Source organism: Panthera tigris, chromosome B4, assembly GCF_018350195.1.
Source record: "Panthera tigris isolate Pti1 chromosome B4, P.tigris_Pti1_mat1.1, whole genome shotgun sequence".
NCBI lineage: Eukaryota > Metazoa > Chordata > Mammalia > Carnivora > Felidae > Panthera > Panthera tigris.
Window position 1 is genome coordinate 104,772,259 of NC_056666.1, and position 18,936 is coordinate 104,791,194.

Sequence of the window (18,936 nt, forward strand, 5' to 3'; positions counted from 1 at the left end):
TATTGTTTTCACAAGTTGAGTTTATGTGTTTTAGGTAAAAATGTGAACAATTTATACCCACTTCCTTATTAGTGCTTTTATACCCAAAGTCATCTTTGTAAAAATGCCATTTTTACTTCTTAAATTGAAATAGTTTAATTAAAATAGAATGGGAGAAAGAGAGAGTTGAGTATATGATTTGAGAAAAAAAGATAAGAGTAGAGAGAATTAATATGTTTGGTCCTCAGATACAAGGTTTATTATCCTACGGCGACCTGAAAGCTATTGACGTGCAATGTGAGGCCAGAAAATATAACTTTATGGTATCTCCTTTGGAGCTCAAATTCAATCAGTTATATCTCACTGAATCTTTTTTTTTTTTTTTTTATGAGATGAAAATCCTACCTATTTCATTTCACTTGATAATTCCTGTGAGTTTCCTTCTTTCTAGTTATTTGGGGATTGAGAAGATTAATTAAAATGCTTTTATTAAAAAAAATGTTACTAATGTCATTACTCTTTTTGAGTGAAGAGTGATAACTCTGACCACTCTGATGTCTAGGAGCTTAATTTAAGAGTTCCAATTTCATGCACCCATTACTCTCTTAAGTTATATAACTTTAATTAAATATAAATTGCTATTTTTATACTTGGCAATTGCCTAGTCTGGTTATCACTAAAAACCAGACAACTCATTTTTTGTATTCATTCAAATATAATTAGAAGTTTTCCTTAAAATACTCTACCAGAGCCATACTTGATATTACATATTTTATGGTTTTACATGGTTTAAAAACAAGTAAAACAAAACAAATAGAAAACAAAATGATGCATGTGGCATTTTATCAGATGGGAAGAGGTTGGTTTGCAAATAGTAAGAAACCCAAAATAACATGAGCTTCAATGAGTTAAAATTGTATTTGCTATCTTACAAAAAGAAGTCCAGAGATGTGTAGCCCCAAGAGGTCATAGAAGAGTTTCATGAAGGGCTGTTTCCTGGGCTCCTTTAAGTTTTTTCTAACAGTTTTCAGAAGAGGACTTGTACCTTACAGTCAGCAGGACAGAGGAAAGATAAGGAAGAACATGGTTTCTCTTTTTCCAGGGACCTTTCCTAAGAGGTACACAGACTGCTGTGCTTTCATCAGATTGAACAGCACCTACTCACATGATCAAGCCTGGCTTTCTGGTTGGTCATGGTTCTTTTTATATGTTCAGTGGTTCGTACCTATTAGATACCTAATTTCCAAGCTCTGTGTCAGTCTAACCCTTGGAATTACTGCCATTGATTCAAGTAGTAATTACTCATTTTATTTACCAGGTTTGTTTTTGCAGTCTATCATTTCTCTTGATTATTTTCTTAAAGACAAAAGTGCAATGGAATTTCCTAAACATTAAAAAAGAGAAAGCTTGCCTGCCCCACTTTTGTCATTACATCTGAGCAAGTTGTCAGTAGCTCTTATAATAATAGATTCCATTTATTTCTGGTATAGTCACTTGAAATTTTTGCCTGGTACCTATTTTATCAAGCAAGATTCAGAAGCATTTGTGTGTATGAGTGTGACATGCTATTGTCACTTCTGTTTGATATTAGAAAGATTTATTTTTCCAAGTGTCCTATTATAAACATAGCCTAAAACTAAGCATAAATCTTGAAAAAAAAAAAAACAGAACAAGTTCAACTGTAATGCCATTTCACAGTTAAATTATATGAAATGTCATTATTACAGTCATTAGTTAAATTAGTCAATTTTATTAGGAAATTTGGATGTATGCAAAGTTTAAATATGTCTCCAAACCAGTGCTAATTAATTTCATTTGGGAAATTTCCAATGTATGAATACCTCAGAATAAAATTGAACATCTAAACTTTATAATATTTTATCTAAAGAAAAGCATCCTAGTTTCAAAGTGCCATGTGTTAAAAGACACTTGAATGCAATGAAATTCAGATAAATATCTCAATTTAAAATGAACATATTTTATTATTGTAATAGCCCCAATGGGGGACTTATCTGTGAGGGATATGTTCCGAGACCCCCAGTGGGATGCCTGAAGCTATGGGTAGTACCAGACCCTATTTCTTATTTCTGTATTTTTTCTGATATATACATCCCTATGTAAAGTTTAATTTATAAGTTAGGCACAGTAAGAAATTAACAACAACAATAATACAATACAATAATTATAACAAGATACTGTAACAAAAGTTATGTGAATGTGGTCTCTCTTTTTCTCTCGAAATATCTTACGGTACCCTCCTCACTCTCCTTGTGATGACGTGAGATGATGAAATAGCTACCTGATGAAATGAGGCGAATGATATAGGCATTGTGAGGTAGTGTTAGGCTGCTATGGACCGTCTGATGATTCATCAGAAGGAAGATTGTCTTTCAACCACAGATGACCATGGATGACTGATACTATGGAAAGCAGACTCGCGGATAAGGGAGGACTACTGTACTTGGGCTGTAGGGATTACAATTATTTTGTGAGCCATTGCCTGTGAACAGTAAATTATCTGATTTATTCTGATTGCTAAGTCTGTTTACCCAGGGAATAGCCAAACTATTGACTGTGAAATATTCCTCATAATATAATCTTAATTTTAAGTTGTCTTAGTGCATGACTCTGTGTAAACTGCATCCTGTTTCACCCACATTCTTGTGTGTAAACATCAGCTTACTCGCTGTCCCATATATTCTTCAAAAGTATATGTTTTTCTGCTGATGGGCTTTATTAATACCAACTTTGGGGGCACCTGGGTGGCTCAGTCTGTTAAGTATCCGATTTAGGCTCGGGTCATGATCTCGCTGTTCCTGGGTTCAAGCCCCACGTTGGGCTTTGTGCTGACAGCTCAGAGGCTGGAGGCTGGAGTCTGGAGTCTGCTTTGATTCTGTGTACTCCCTTCCTCTCTGCCCCTCTCTCACTCACACTTTCTCTCTCTCTCTCTCTCAAAAATAAATAAACTTAAAAAAAATACCAACTATTTCAACTATTTTGAAAGACCTCTGTTAGAACCTGAGGCAAAAGAAAGCTTTGCTTGAAGATCTGTATGTTTCTATAGTTATGTATAGAGGGCAATCTTATTACAAAGAGCCACTGACTATTTGCTTAGATGTACTGCTAGAGGTAGGACAGGCATGCTTTTTCTTTTTAATTTTTAGAAAATCCCATTTCCAATTCCTTTTTTTAATGAAAAAAGTAGAAATGATAGATTTTTATTGAAAAATAATGTAATCCCCATAGTTTGATTTCTTATTTTCCATATTCTTTGCATAGTTCATGTATGTGAATGAGGGGACATGGAGGCCTAATAAAGTCTTCTTCAGAAAATATTCTGAAGAAATGTGTTGCAGTTAGTACATATGAAATGCAAAATGTGATATCTTAACTTCAGCATTATTTGTATTTGGGGCCAGATAATTCTTTGATTTGGGGGGCTGTCTTGTGTTAACATGTTTACATATTTAGTGGCATCCCTGGCCTCTACCCACTAGATGCCAGTAGAATCAACCCAGACATGACGGTATAAATGTCTATTGCCCGGTGTTCCCTGGGGGACAGGCCAGATGGGGGGATATGACAAAAGTCATCCCTGGTTGAGAAACACTGTGCTAAATAAATGTTCCCCTTCTGTCTCTGTCAATGTTTGGAGTCAGCTAGGGATTTGTATGCCTATTTACATTTAATGTTTGCATTTAACTCTGTCCAATCCACTGTTATCATGGGTCTGATTGGTTTTCATTTATCAAGTGTCTAGATTATTGTGATTCTTTAAAAATGGGATTTTAGACAAAGACAGGGTTGTTAGGGAGATTGACATAAAGCTAGACAAAACTTTCACAGGGGAAAGAATATTTTACATGCTCAGTGGTAATTCTTAAACCATATGGTCAAAACAAGATTAAAAATAGCCGAGGGGCGCCTGGGTGGCTCAGTTGGTTAAGCGTCCGACTTTAGCTCAGGTCATGATTTCACAGTCCATGGGTTTGAGCCCCGCGTTGGGCTTTGTGCTGACAGCTCAGAGCCTGGAGCCTGCTTTGGATTCTGCGTGTGTGTGTGTCTCTCTCTGCACCCCCCGTCCCCACTCACACTGTCTCTCTCTCTCTCTCTCTCTCTCTGTCTCTCTCAAAAATAAACAAACATTAAAAAAATTGTTTTAAAGAATAGCCAATAAGATTTAAGGGAGGTCATTTTGTTGTTTTGTGGGTTTTTGTTTGTTTGTTTTTGTTAAATAAAGTGTTTTTCTAAAATTTAATTGTTAGAGTGAACATTACTTTATAGATCCAGATGTGTTTTCTTTCTTTGACTAAAACAATATTTATTTTCTCTGTTTCCCCAGTTTGTATTCTTCTTCCCTCAGTGCTTAATTTCATTGTTTTTCTGAAAGATAAATCACTGGGGGAGAAATATGAGAAGTAAAATATTTTCTTCTATTAGAAAATACTATAGCGGTTCCTGGGGGGGAGGGGGGGGTGGGCTCCGTCGGTTAAGCCTCAACTTCAGCCCAAGACATGATCTCACGGATCATGGGTTTAAGCCCTGCGTTGGGCTCTGTGTTGATAACTCAGAGTCTGGAGCCTGCTTCAGATTCTGTGTCTCCCTCTCTCTCTGCCCCTCCCCTACTCTAGCTCTGTCTCTCAAAAATAAATAAACAATAAATTTTTTAAAATTAAAAAAAGAAAATAACATATCCACCTACACCCATACATATGTAAAAGTGACCCAACCACTTATCATTCAGAGATCAGTAACTTTTTTTTCAATTTCTTTCTCAAAAGACTTTAACTTTACATTAATGTATAGCATGAACTATTTCCTTGATTGTAAAGCACCTTCATGTAATATGAATAAATTTATTTCTCACTAGATTCTGGCTTGGTGGTATATTAAAATGTGTTTTTATTTTTAATATACAGGGCATCCAGAATATTTTGTTGACATCAGTGTGTAAACAAACCACGTCATCAATTTTAAACAATTCTGGAAAAGCCTTTGGTATAAATGTTTTATGACAATACAGATCCTTCTTTACTATCAGATTGCTGAGCTTCACCTATAGCATCCTTCTTAGTAGTTGTGTGACCTTTGGTGTGTGTTGCTTAACTTTTTCTTGTCTGAAGTTCATGTTCTGTAAAATGGGGCTAGTAATAATAGCTTACCTCGTAAGATTATTGTTGAAAGTAAATGTGAATTTTGTCAAGTGCTTGACACACTGTAAGTGTCAAATAAGTTTAGTTATTATTATTACCATAATTATTACTATGTGAAGCGTTTCTATTCCTCTGTCATCTCTTCAGTAAATAAAAAACAGGTTTGGTAATTGTGGAAAACAGCAGTAATAGAAGCTTGGTTGTTACAGTGCTACAACTAACCCAAATTCATCCTGACCTGCCCAAACTGTCAGATTCCTTTTCAGAGCATTGATGCAAGTTAGTGTTTTACCAAATCTGGAGGGTGCTCGGGCAAAAGGTGACATAAGCTAGTATGCAGGCACTTCGAATTGAAATATTTTTCGCTTTCCTCTTCTTTTCTTCTAGAAAGAACGTGGGATTTATTATCAGAGAAACTGTGTTCCAGATCCTGGCTTTCCCTCTTCTTAATCATAAAACATAGAGTTAGTTGGTAAATTTTCTGAACCTCTTTTCTTCCTGTGCAACATGGAGCTCATAACATGTTTTTACTGTTGGCTAAGTGCTGCCTATTACACACCTCTGCCAGTGTCCCTTTGACTCTGAACCTTCACCTGTCCACTCCTGAGCTGGACCAGTGTTGGTCCTCCATGCACTAGCAGAGTAGTTTCCCACACCATTTATTTTATTTATCTCCCTCAGTAGATTGTTCATCCACAGGCGAGTGGATCTCTGTCTTGTTCACATTTACAGCATGTACACTATGGCATAGTTGATTCTTAGTTAAAATCTTTAGCCACGAGAAATCAGTCACAATAGCCATCTCACGCCATTGGACTCACTCCTCTGCTACCTTTATTCAGATAAAGTAGGGAATGATACTTCACAGATTCATTATACGTATTCCTGGATATTTGCCTGCTGTAGCACCCCATGGGACTATGTTCCTCCAAAGAATAGAGCAGGCTGGACAGGGTTGTCTAGGTGTAGTGATCATGATATGTGTCATTTTCTCCTCTGTACGTTTTTTGAATTGGGAAATGATTGGAATTTAATACATCAGTGTTGGGGAGGCTGAATTCATCAGATTGCAAGGTTTATGGCCTTTAGGCACATTGTGCCTCGTCCCCTCATGTTAATTCTGTCTGGCCTAACAGCATATTCGCCCTTCAGAAATGTAATTATGTGGAGACTAATTAATGGGCTGTTGTAGTTATTTAGGTGACAGTGAAGATACAGAGGGCTTTAACAGAGCCATGAAGATAAACCTTGAGAGACAGAGTAAAGAGTTAGAAAATAAGAGTTTGTGGGTTTTGGAGACTTTATAAAACATGGAATTGTGAGTATGAGTAAAAAGTCAAGAATGATAACCCGGTTTCTGATTTTGTAAATGTAGTGAATGCCAGTGCTGATTGCCAAGGAGATATTTTTCTTCTTTTATTTATTTCATGTGTTTATCTTTTTAGTTATTCTTTTTCTTAACGTGTATTTATTTTTGAGAGAGAGAGACAGAGACAGAGACAGAGAGACAGAGTGTGAATGGGAAAGGGGCAGAGAGAGAGAGGGAGACACAGAATCCAAAGCAGGCTCCAGGCTCTGAGCTATCGACACAGAACCAGACGTGGGGCTCTAACTCATGAATTGTGAGATCATGACCTGAGCTGAGGTCGACGCTTAACCAACTGAGCCACCCAGGCGCCCCATCTTTTTATGATTGTTGAGCAGGAGATGCTGTTCTCAAGTTTTGGATGTGTTGATTTTGAAATTCCAGCGAGCACCTAGATTGATGTAGTTCAGTAAGCTGTCAAAAATAAATCTGGATGTCAGGAGACCAATCACTACTTCAGAATTGAGAACAGTCAGTATATACGTGAGCTACACGTAAGCGTGATGTCATGTGGAGACAATATTTATGAAGAAAAGAGAAGAAAGACAAAGCCTTTTAAAGTACCAGTCGTTCAAAGTAATGTAGGAATGTTCTTCAAGAGACACTTTTCTTTATTCTCTGTAGGATGGTACCAGGTCAAGAGAACTAGGGGAGCCTGGTCTCCAGGAAACAGGGGAAATAGTTTCAGGAAGGAAGAGGAGTTTCGCAGTCACAAATACTACAGTTGTGTGGGCAATTCATATAAGCACACTATTTGGAGGGGATTGGGGGTTGATAATTAGAACCTAAATTGGATTTAGGGTTAAATGGGATTTGAGTCATTCGACATTTACACTATAGACCATTCTGAAAGGAGGAGGAGGAGGAGAGCAATAAAAGGTAGAGGAGGATGCAGGAATGAATAAAGGTTGTAGGAGTTTTTCTTCCTCTCTGCTAAGAGACACATAATCTTTTTTTTTTTTTTTTTTTTTTTTTTTTTTTTTTTTTGTAATTTTAAAGGAAAGGAAACTGTAGTGGACCAAAATATTGAAGATTTTAGATAAAGAGGGGCTCTTGGAAGCATTTTGATTCCTAACGAAGGTAGAAAAAATAGAATTGAATACCTGAAAGTCATTTATCCTCTGGTGCCATCAGCCTTGTGTCAGAGGTGTAGGACCTTGTTATCTGAGTCTCAAAGGAAAGTGATAAAGGTAATTAAGGTTGTAGATAAGTTTCTGAAATGAGATTATGTATATGAGCTTAATTAACTGGAAATCCAGCATTTTGTCAATAAAATTATAGTTAGAAAGAAAATTATTCCTTTTTGAAAAGTATGTGAATGTTCTTTCTCTTTAACAGTTTTATCCTTTTTATTTATTTATTTATTTATTTTAAAGAGAATCAGGTCTTTACAAAGAGTATTTCATCCCTTTGTTAAAATTATTATTTATTTTAATTGAAGTGTAGTTGATGTACCATGTTATATTAGTTTTAGGTATATACCTACTTTTAAAGACCGTTGAACAGGGGTGCCTGGGTGGCTCAGTTGGTTAAGTGTCTGACTGTCGATTTAGACTCAGGTCATGATCTCACTGTTATGAGATCAAGCCCCTCGTCCTGCTCAGCATTGAGCTTGGAGCCTGCTTAAGATTCTCTCCCTCCTTCTCCCTCTGCCCCTCCCCGACTTGTACTTGCACTCTCTCTCTCTCTCAAAAAAAAAAAAAAAAATAAAAATAAATAAATAAAAGCATTTGAACATTGTCTCAAACTCTTGGATACTTCAGGAAACTTTTTTTCTAGCAACTGAAAAGTATACTCAACTGCAAAGCATATCAATTTCCTGATCAAATTAATTGTTGCTCAGTGACCCCTGGTGGCTCAAGTCGGTTGAGCGTTGACTTCAGCTCAGGTCATGATCTTATGGTTGGTGGGTTCAAGCCCCGTGTAGGGCTTTGTGCTGGCAGCTCAGAGCCTGGAGCCTGCTTCGGATTCTGTCTCCCTGTCTCTCTGTTCCTCCCCTGCTCACACACTCTTTCTCCCTCTGTCTCAAAAATAAACATTAAAAAATTAATAGTTGCTCAAACCTTTTTATTTATTTTTATTTTTAATATACTTTATTGTCACATTGGCTTCCATACAACACCCAGTGCTCATCCCAACAAGTGCCCTCCTCAGTGCCCATCACCCACTTTCTCCTTTCCCCCACCCCCCTATCAACCCTCAGTTTGTTCTCTGTATTTAAGAGTCTCCCTCCCTCACTGTTTATAACTTTTATCCCCCCCTTCCCCTCTCCTATGAAGTCTTCTCTTAAGTTTCTCAAGGTCGACATATGAGTGAAAACATATGGTATCTGTCTCTGACTGAGTTATTTCACTTAGCATAATACCCTCCATTTCCATCCACATTGCTGCACATGGCCCGATTTCATTCTTTATTGTTGCCAAGTAGTATTCCATTGTATATATAAACCACATCTTCTTTAACCATTCATCAGTTGATGGGCACTTAGGCTCTTTCCATAATTTGGCTGTTGTTAAAAGTGCTGCTATAAACATTGGGGTACATGTGCCCCTGTGCATCAGCACTCCTGTATTCCCTGGGTAAATTCCTAGCAGCGCTATTGCTGGGTCCTAGGGTAGTTCTATTTTTAATTTTTTGAGGAACCTCCACACTGTTTTCCAGAGTAGCTGCACCAGTTTGCATTCCCACCAGCAGTGCAAGAGGGTTCCCGTTTCTCCACGTTCTCTCCAGCATCTATAGTCTCCTGATTTTCAAACCTTTTTATAGAAATGTGCATTTATGGGGGCACCTGCGTGGCTCAGTCGGTTGAGCGTCCAACTTCCGCTCACGTCATGATCTCACAGCTTGTGAGTTTGAGCCCTGCATCGGGCTCTGTGCTGACAGCTCAGAGCCTGGAGCCTGCTTTGGATTCTGTGTCTTCCTCTCTCTCTGCCCCTAACCCACTTGCATTCTGTCTCTGTCTCTCTCAAAAATAAAAAAAATAAAAAAGAAATAAAAGAAATGTGCATTTATGTATCTATGTACGTGATGTTAATGTGCTTTGGAATGGTTTGATCTATTCAGATGACTTTTAAACAAATATTAGAAATAGTAAGGTTAATCTTTGCTAATGATACAAGTGAGCAGACTTTAAGTTTGAAATGATCTTCTTCAGATATTTTTTCAGTGATTCCCATTACATAGTAAGCTGAACATTTTAAAAATATTCTACAAAATGATGTGTTTTTATCGGTAGCCTTCGCATTTTGCAAAGGCCTTAGCAGCTGCAAGAGGTCTCTGCAGTTTGTGGTTGATAACAGCAGTACTCGGGCCCGATAAAGGTGCCGAATGCCTGTAAGATACTCGCTGATTACAAGAGAATAAGGCATAGGCCAAGAAGCTTCTGAGAGAGCTTTTTGTACTTAGTCCAATTCCCAGACATTGTATTTTAATTTTTTAAAACTGTTTATTCGTTTTGACAGAAAGAGAGAGTGAGAGAGAGAGAGAGAGAGAGAGAGAGAGAGAGATCCCAAGTGGAGAAGGAGCAGAGGGAGAGGGAAACATAGACTCCGAAGCAGGCTCCAGGCTCTGAGCTGTCAGCACAGAGCCCGACGTGGGGCTTGAACCCATGAACCACGAGATCATGACCTGAGCTGATGTCAGACACTCAACCAACTGAGCCACCCAGACACCCCCTGACACTGTATTTTTATAGATATGATTATAATTGATTCTCATTTAGGTCATGAGGATGGAGTCTGGAATGACATATAATCCATGTGGCCACTGCCTTAGAAGCTTCCGCAGGAGACCCATGGGGTTTAGGGGTCTGTAGACAAAAGCATGTCGTGTCTCACAACAGCGAAGTGAAATTTTCCCAGTGTTCTGAAATTCAGACTTATTTAACCAAATCCAGAAAATAAGGAAATAACAATGTGGGTAACCTTCAGTCTTTTTCTCTGTTCCTGTATAGTATCTGATTAAATTCTCTCTTTTTCCTGTTGACCCATATTACCTTTTGTTTCTCAGGCAGTCACGGACCAATATTTCCCCAGTAATATGGCTAGTCAGAGAGGCATCTCATGTTCTTGTGTGTGTGTGTGTGTGTGTGTGTGTGTGTGTGTGTGTGTGTGTGTTGCCTTAGACAAGTTTCCTTTCTGAAGTGATGAAAAATTGTGCATGCTCCAAGAACAAATCCAGGTGGTGGGTCATTCCAATGGGAGAGGAAAACTGCTGGAAAGGGAAAAGTTCACTGCGAGTAAAGGGCTTTTTGAAAATACTTCTTAATACTTTCTAATGCAACATAAATGTAGCTGATACCTCTCCAGTATTTTCTCTCCTGAGGAATCATTTCCTTCTACTTAGAATTTATTTTTGTACTACCAGGTCAGCATTTGTATAGCCCCTCTAACCATTTTTATTTTTGAAATATAAAATACAAATTTGTGGTTTTATGTATAGTAATGCAGTCCTCCAAATTTCTATTTTCCTCCTGCAGAGGGTTACTTCTACAGGAGAACAGCAGGTTTGCGGAAGCATTGCATTATTACAAATTGGCGATCGGAAGCAGGCCTACGCTGGCTTGTAAGTAACATTCAAGTTGTTCTAAAACACCTCTTTCTTTCCTTCTTTATCCATGAAAATTATCTTGATGAGTTACAGCCTCAGAGAGAAAAAAAACATGCTATTTCCATTTCTGAATATTTACCAGTTGGATTATAAGCCTCTCTCACAAATAGATCTCTCTCAATTGAATCATGTTTGAGATCCATTTATCATTTTTAATGTATTAAGATGAATACAACTTTTAGTCCTCAGTGTTTAAGCTCAAAATATTTTGAGCTCTATGAGGGCAATGACTATTCATAGTTTCTTCACTGACACCTGCACTCATTATTGCATTATTTTTACGTATATGTTTGTTCCCTAAGTATTTATCTTGGTTTTCTTATAAAATCAGAAATAATCCATAGAAACTGGGTGGCAGTAAAGATAACTTTATTGTAGTCACAGTGCATCATCTTCTCACGTTTGTATTTCCCTTTTTTTTCCCTCAGCTGCATATTTAAACACCGGTATTATTCTAATGAACCAAGGAAAGACAGAAGAAGCCCGACGCACGTTCCTAAAGTGCTCCGAGATCCCTGATGAAAATCTAAAGGACCCTCATGCACATAAGAGCTCAGTTACCAGCTGTCTGTACAACCTGGGAAAACTCTATCATGAACAGGGACATTATGAGGTCAGGCCAAAACCTCTGCCTTTTTCCTTCCCCCTTGTGCTTGATCTAGTCTCCATGTTTTCTACCGTAAGATCTCATTGCAGGGACACTATGATCATTTAAGAAGTTAATATGAGTTTTTATTAAAAGAATTGTGGAATTCAGTTGGAAAAGAATGTCTGCTACACAACACTTAAGATTTCTTTACTGTGAATTTCTCGGAGCAATTGTGACTCCTCTAGAAAGAGAAATAACATAGTTTCTTAAGCTTATTTGCCTGTCTTCTCTTTGATTTTATGCTCCAAGACACATTGTTATTGTTATCTCCACTGTTTGATGTTAAAAAAAAAATACATTGCTTGTGCTCTGAGTATTAAGGAAGGGATTTGATGTTAATCCTACCCACTTATTTCTTTTTATAATAGGACTAAGATGAAAATTAATTTTATATTTTTAATTGGGATGAGAGGAAAAGCAATGGAGACAGGACATTGTACAGGAAGCTGGGAGGTGTGTGTACCCTTGATTTTCCATGAAGCATGCCTGTCTGGGTTTCTTCTCTCACGTTTACTATCACTCCTCCTTCCCTTTCGCTCTCTCAAATCCATACTCTTATACCATGTATTAAGACTGCAGTACAAGGATGAAGATACAACTTTTTAAATAAATGCATTTTATAAACTCAGTGGATCTCAGTAGCCAGAAGATTTGTTAGTCACTATTTTGTTTAGATCCTACCTGGTTGCTTGACTTGAAGTAACTATAGATTTTAGATGATTATGGGTAATTTCCAAATGTGAATTTTACTATTTTTTAACTGAATAATCTACGTGAACTGGAGAACCTACCTTAAGATGAAAGAGCATTGATAACATTGACTTCTCATTAAATTACATTGTTATATGGCCTATCTCTACTAACTCAGTTGAATATTTTCATTCGTGGAATGAAGGTAGTTATGCTACCAAAAGACAGCTCAGTCATTTTCCTCTAATGAAACATTTAGAAATAGCAGTGGAAGGTTTTGATTTTGGAAGGATGTTATTATTTTATTTGTAGTGCATATCACTGTACTTTGTCTCTTTTTTGTTTCCTAAATTAGGATGCCCTTAGTGTATACAAGGAAGCAATTCAGAAAATGCCAAGGCAGTTTGCCCCACAGAGCTTGTACAACATGATGGGTAAGTAAAATGTTAGTATTGTAACTGATATTTCAGGGACCTGTGGAGAAATTAAAATTTGTGCTTCTATTAAACAGAAGTCTAGTAAATTAGATTATTACTACTTACACACAAAAAACTTATTCACAGCTGTGTGATACATTCAAATTTTCACAAAACACCCTTCTTCTTCTTCTTCTTTTTTCTTTTTTCTTTTTTTTTTAAGTAAAGTCTACCCCCAATGTGGGGCTCGAACTCATGATCTAGAGATCAAGAGTCGCATGCTCTTATTGACTGAGCCAGCCAGACATCCCTACAAAGCACACTTATTCTAACAAGAGCAAATAAATACATTAACATAGTGATTCTTAACAAATTGGCCAGATACCATAGTTGTTGCAAGAGACTCACAAACCCATTGGATGTGAGTGTTAGCTAGACTCTAGAGATTGAAATGGTGAGTAAAGATTTATATTTTAATGATTTATCAAATTCATGATAATTTTTGATCATGTTACTTTCTTAATCAGAAAATTCCTACAAATAAACATGGAATGGAAGAGAGAGTAATGATTTTAATGCTTATAAAAAATGAGAATAAATGAACCAACTTTATAGTTTTCACAGATAAGGTTTTGGATCAAAATAGGTTTTTTTCAGAATATTATTTTAGAGTAAAGTGCAAGAGGTCAAGCACTAGAATTTCTAATAAAATAATCTAGCTATCGTCTGTGATTGATCTGTGACTGCCTTAAATGGTTACCATACCTATTTGATAGCAGACACAACTGAAAACTATGTATTCAGTATGTGTTTCTTGGAAAAAAAATCCCTACAGTTTAAGATACTCTGCCGATTAACTTTGCTATTTCCAGATAAAGGAAGGAAGAAAAAAGGTTACTTTTTTCTTTAAATTGCATATTTTTCTCCAAAGCACAAATCATAAACTCAGATTTTCCTTTCTCATTAAACTTGGTTAAATTGTTTAATATTTCTAGGCATATAAAATAAATGAGACTTACATAATCTTTAGGATTATTTTATGCTTCTGTAGTCTTTGATTTGAGAAATTTGATACTGGCTGTATGGCTTGAGCACACACAACAAATCCCAAACCTTCCCAAACTAGAAGATATATAGCTAGCAAAGACACTCACTTCTTCTAATTTCTAAATGAGAAAAAAAAAATTAGAAATAGTTTAGAGATAGAATGAGGCACAGGTCAGTAAATAGAAAAATAGTAATTTGGAGGGGGTCAATGTTTTCATCCCATGTCTCTGGAGATCCCACCCCAAGTTGGCCTGTGCAGCAGTGGAGAGATTTCATGATTAGGTGAAAAAGGACACTGGGATATTTTTAGTTGTGGTTTCTTTTTCTCTTTGGTATAATTACTGAAAGCTAAAAATCTAGCTTCATTAAATGTACTTTGGGTACATTTAGTACATTAGAACAGTGCCTTTTACTACCCAGCATGTTATCACCAATCTGTCTACCTAGCACATGTATGTAACCTGTATATGTGCCCATAAAGGGTGTGCCTTAGTATGTATAGATTTGTCGGTTGAATTAACTTTTCTGTATTAATGCTGGATGGTTATTCATGTCAAGATCAATATTAAAAGGATTGTTTTCTCTAGCTTTCTCAAGAAGGCACGGTGGTTTTAGTTCATGATTTTATTTTTTTATTTTAAAAAAAAATTTTAATGTTTATTCATTTTGAGAGAGGAGAGGCAAAGAGTGGGAAAGAGAGAGAAAGAGAGCGGGGGAGGGTCAGAGAGAAAGGGAGAGAGAGAGAATTCCAAGCAGGCTCCACACTGTCTGCACAGAGCCTGATGTGGGGCTCTAACTCGCGAACTGCAAGATCATGACCCGAGCCGAAACCAAGAGTGAGACGCTTCACTGACTGAGCCACCCAGGCCCCCCTTAGTTTATGATTTTATTTTTAACACTAATGCTCGGGAACCCTTGTTCCCATTTTTCCTGAATTTTCACATATGATGTCTTTCTTTAAATGAGGAAAGGACTCAGCTCCTTGGCAACAGACTGCATATGGCATCTTTATTGCTAATAGGAAGTGTGGTATTCACTATAGTGATTTCAGAAAATTCATTCAATTATTTTATGCAAATAAATTTGATTGAAAAGTCAGCTGCTACCTTGGGATCTGTCTCTCATATGGTTACACAGATGCTGAGCACACACAGGCAGCAAACGATAAGTGTGTCCCTGGGGTTACTGCTTGGTCCTTTGTCTTATTTTTCATTATAGAAAGAGGTCATTTTGCTCAAACTCTGAGAAGGCTTTGTGATGGGAGAATCCCAATATGATTTAACATTCCATATTTCTTCCATAATTATGGTGGCTGCCTTCTGTGTAATTTTAGGTGAGGGTCTTTCAGCTGAGCGGGTTTTGTAGTTTCAGTTGTTCACGAAACTATAATTTTCTCAGGGTGAGTTCACCTCCTAATCAAATGGGTGAAATCCTCCGAGTATTTGCTTTAACTCCTAATACATTTTGATTAGCCTCCATTTGACAAGAGAAAAAATGGCCCAGGAGATAAGCTGCCCTATCAGTTCATCAGTTTCATTAGTCTGTCAGCATGTGCTGATTATCCTATCAAGTTTATCAACAGCCTTGAATGTGTTTTCTAATTCACACATTTACATATTATTAGTGCCCTTTAGGGATCAGTGATGGATTATAATGTCTGGCCACATTTAGCCTGTAAGTATTCATTTTTTCTCAGGGCTCATTCATTGACACTCTCACAACCACTACCCCCAAGCACTTGTGTTTATACATACAAACATTATCTTTTTTTCCATCTTATTTTGTCATTTATTTGGAGGTTAAAATAAAGGAGTATGTAAAAACAAATACAACTATATTTGAATGTTATTTTTAGTTTAATAACTCAATCCATTGCAGTTGATTTTCAAAACAACAAAACTCTCTAATTCTTTTCATTTTCCCCTTGCTTTGAACATTTTATGAGAAATTTCTATTCTGTACGCTACATGCCAATAGTTTACTTATCCTGAAAACTAAGTGAGAATATTTTTCCCTCTTGTGTATTAAAAGAAAATAAGTTAGATTAATTTGCTTCTCCACTTAATTTGTTCTGTGTTTTATCCTGACTGTTAATTTATTTTTTGCAACAGTTCATAAGGTAACTTAAAAAAAAAACTATTTAAAATATACTTTCATTATTCTCTTGAATTTCATAGGACCAAGATGATTGAATAACAAACTGTTGAGTAACAAGCTATCCAAAATTATGTGAATAGCCAACATCCAATGATATAAAATGGATACTAAATATTAGTTGATAAATAAGTAAACTTTCACCTAGCTGGCTTTTGTAATTAGCAAGGTGTTTGAATATATGAAATATAAAGAGACCGTATCACAAAATAACTGTTAAAACTGATCCTGGCCAGTTGTATGATTCTATTTCTGTGGGCCTCAATTTCCTCTTGAAAGGAAGTATGACTATAGTCATATGTATAGTATTCATAGTATGAAGTCACATAACCCCCACTCAAACTATGGCTTTGACACTTACTAAGTGACTTTGAGCAAAAGACTTACTTGAATCTTGTTTTCGCATCAATAAGATGTCTGTAATAGTAGCATCAGTTTGAGGATTGACTGAGATCATGAAGGTAAAGCCTATTGGACCAAATGCCTAGCCTAGCAAATGTTTCATAATATTACCTTCTATTGTAATCACTGTCCTCTCTGAGGGACTGTAAGCTCCAATAGTCTTTGGTTGTATTCTGTCAGTTCTTTTGTTTTAATTCATTGTAGTAGAATTTTTCTTATAGATAATAAGATTTTATCCTATTTAGTTCTGTTCTGTCTACAATTTCTGTTTTTCCTCTTGAAGGCAACCACACTCAGAATCCTTCTTTTATCATTAACTGTGTTAACCAAAAGAGAAACAGCATACTAAGTTACTGCCCAATTAACTTAATTCTGTTAATAGAGTACACCCTTTAAATTAAAATTGTCATATTTAGGTTAGATTTTCTTCTTCCTTTCCTGTCATATCACATTCCCCCCCTAGACTTAGTCACAATTTTTCTTTATTCTGACATCTATTGTAGGCCTTTACTGAATCTCAATTTCTCCCCAAATATAGTTGTATTTTAGGATCATAGAATGTTAGAGATGGAAGATGCCTATCTTAAAAATCCCTCCTAATATATAATCTCTTTTATTTTGCAAAGTAGAAATTAATACCCAAAAAGTTGAGTTGGTCTTTTCAGGATTACAGTTTGTGTTAGAACCAGAAAGAGTTTCCTGATTTAGATTCAAATCCTTTGTCTATGTAGCCTTTGTCTGTTACTGGAACTGGTACGTTCTACATTATGTCAAGATAGCTTTTATTTACCTATTTAAAAACCAGCAAAATATCTGTAGATATAAATGTAGATATAGATGTGTGTATCTCATTCCTTGTCCAAAGATATATTAAAAACTTCTTTATTTTACTAAAAGTTATAAAACACCTGCAAAAATGAAATGTGCAGGATATTAAAAAACTTTAATGTAGGATAATTTTTAACCACCTTCAATTTTTCCCTTTTTCCTCTATCATTGTTTGTTTCCTTTATTATGTATCCTGAAGGGTGGCTTTTGAATATTCCTAAGAGATTATGGAAAACTATATTAGGCTGTAACTTTCAATTACTTTTATCAGTTTGAGCCCTTCTAATCCCAAAGGTCATTTTAAGCCTATTTACTATTTAAAATAAAATCACTCGGCTTTCTCCATGCAAAGTAATTGTTGGGTTAATTATTTAAGCAATTTCAGCCATTTCATGTTGGTAATATATCTTGAGAACAAAAGGGCATAATGTGTTGCCTGGAGTAAGAGGGAATCTAGAGTTACTTCCTTGTTATTGCAGTGTATAATCACTGTGTTTCGAATAACCTCTGTGTGCCAAAAAAAAAAAAAATTTTTTTTAAGTCACAAGTACTGGGTAGGGGGTACAAAGGTGGTGGTGGTAGTATGAAATGAAAATAGCCCCTGTGATTCCTGCTGTCATGGAACTTTCTAGGTGATTTCATAGTTAGCCTGGAGCTCTTCAGTACTTTTCCTTAATATGTAAATGTCTATAAATAAGATGGAAAATTGTATTACTCTAGCCTCAAAAATATTTTGTCTATAACTGTGTCAGCTGTGCTGTGTTGTCTGGACCAAAGAAATCAAACCAACCAAACAGGAAAAATCTCTTTTTTATTTCTAATGTGACAGTAGTTGTCACAATTTGCATACATATTCGTATTTTCCTGTTCTTTAAAAAAATATGTGTTTACAATGGGTAACATGCCTTTTATGTGAGGCAGAGATTGTATTTTTCTTCCAGGGGGAATTGCATGATAATGATCCGTTGCTGTTTATTGCCTTATTTGCCTTTATTTTGTTCTTACCATCTTGATTCTCTTATTCCTGATTATTTCTAGGTTGTTTTTTTTTTTAGGTTTATTTATTTTTAGAGAGAGAGAATGTGTGGACACAAGTGCTGGAAGGGCAGAGATAGGGAGAGAGAGAATCCCAAGCAGGCTCCAAGCCCTCAGCAGAGAGCCCAAAGTGAGGCTTGATCCTAGGTACCTGAGATCATGACCTGAGCCAAAATCAAGAGTCAGCTGCTTAACCAACTGAGCCACCCAGGTGCCCCATAGGGTTTTATTGTTGTTGTTTGATTTTTTATTTACTTATATTTTTTTAACATTTATCTTTGAGAGAGAGAGAAAGAGTCAGAATGCGAGTGGGGAGGGGCAGAGAGAGAGGGAGACACAGAATCTGAAGCAGGCTCCAGGCTCTGAGCTGTCAGCACAGGGCCTGACATGGGGCTTGAACCTGTGGATGGTGAGATCAGGACCTGAGCTGAAGTTGGATGCTCAACTGACTAAGGCACCCAGGTGCCCCAAGAATCTTTTCATTTAAGTTTCAGTTTTGTTTTTAAAACCTCAGCTCTTTAATTATGAGAGATTTCCTCAAATTCATTGAGCTAGTCAGAGAGAATGGAGAAAGAAACAATGAATAGGAAACACAATGAATTTATTAGA

General features: G+C 36.5%; 1 protein-coding gene across 2 annotated transcripts in view; it reads left to right on the top strand.

The window, feature by feature from the left end:
* TMTC2 (transmembrane O-mannosyltransferase targeting cadherins 2) overlaps positions 1-18,936 on the top strand; it is a 398,739-nt gene that overhangs the window by 239,566 nt on the left and 140,237 nt on the right. For both annotated transcript variants that reach the window (XM_007085593.3, XM_042992821.1), the window contains exons 5-7: positions 10,976-11,061; positions 11,535-11,719; positions 12,801-12,879. In XM_007085593.3, coding sequence (XP_007085655.1) covers positions 10,976-11,061; positions 11,535-11,719; positions 12,801-12,879 — 350 coding nt within the window. The remainder of the gene's footprint in view (positions 1-10,975; positions 11,062-11,534; positions 11,720-12,800; positions 12,880-18,936) is intronic.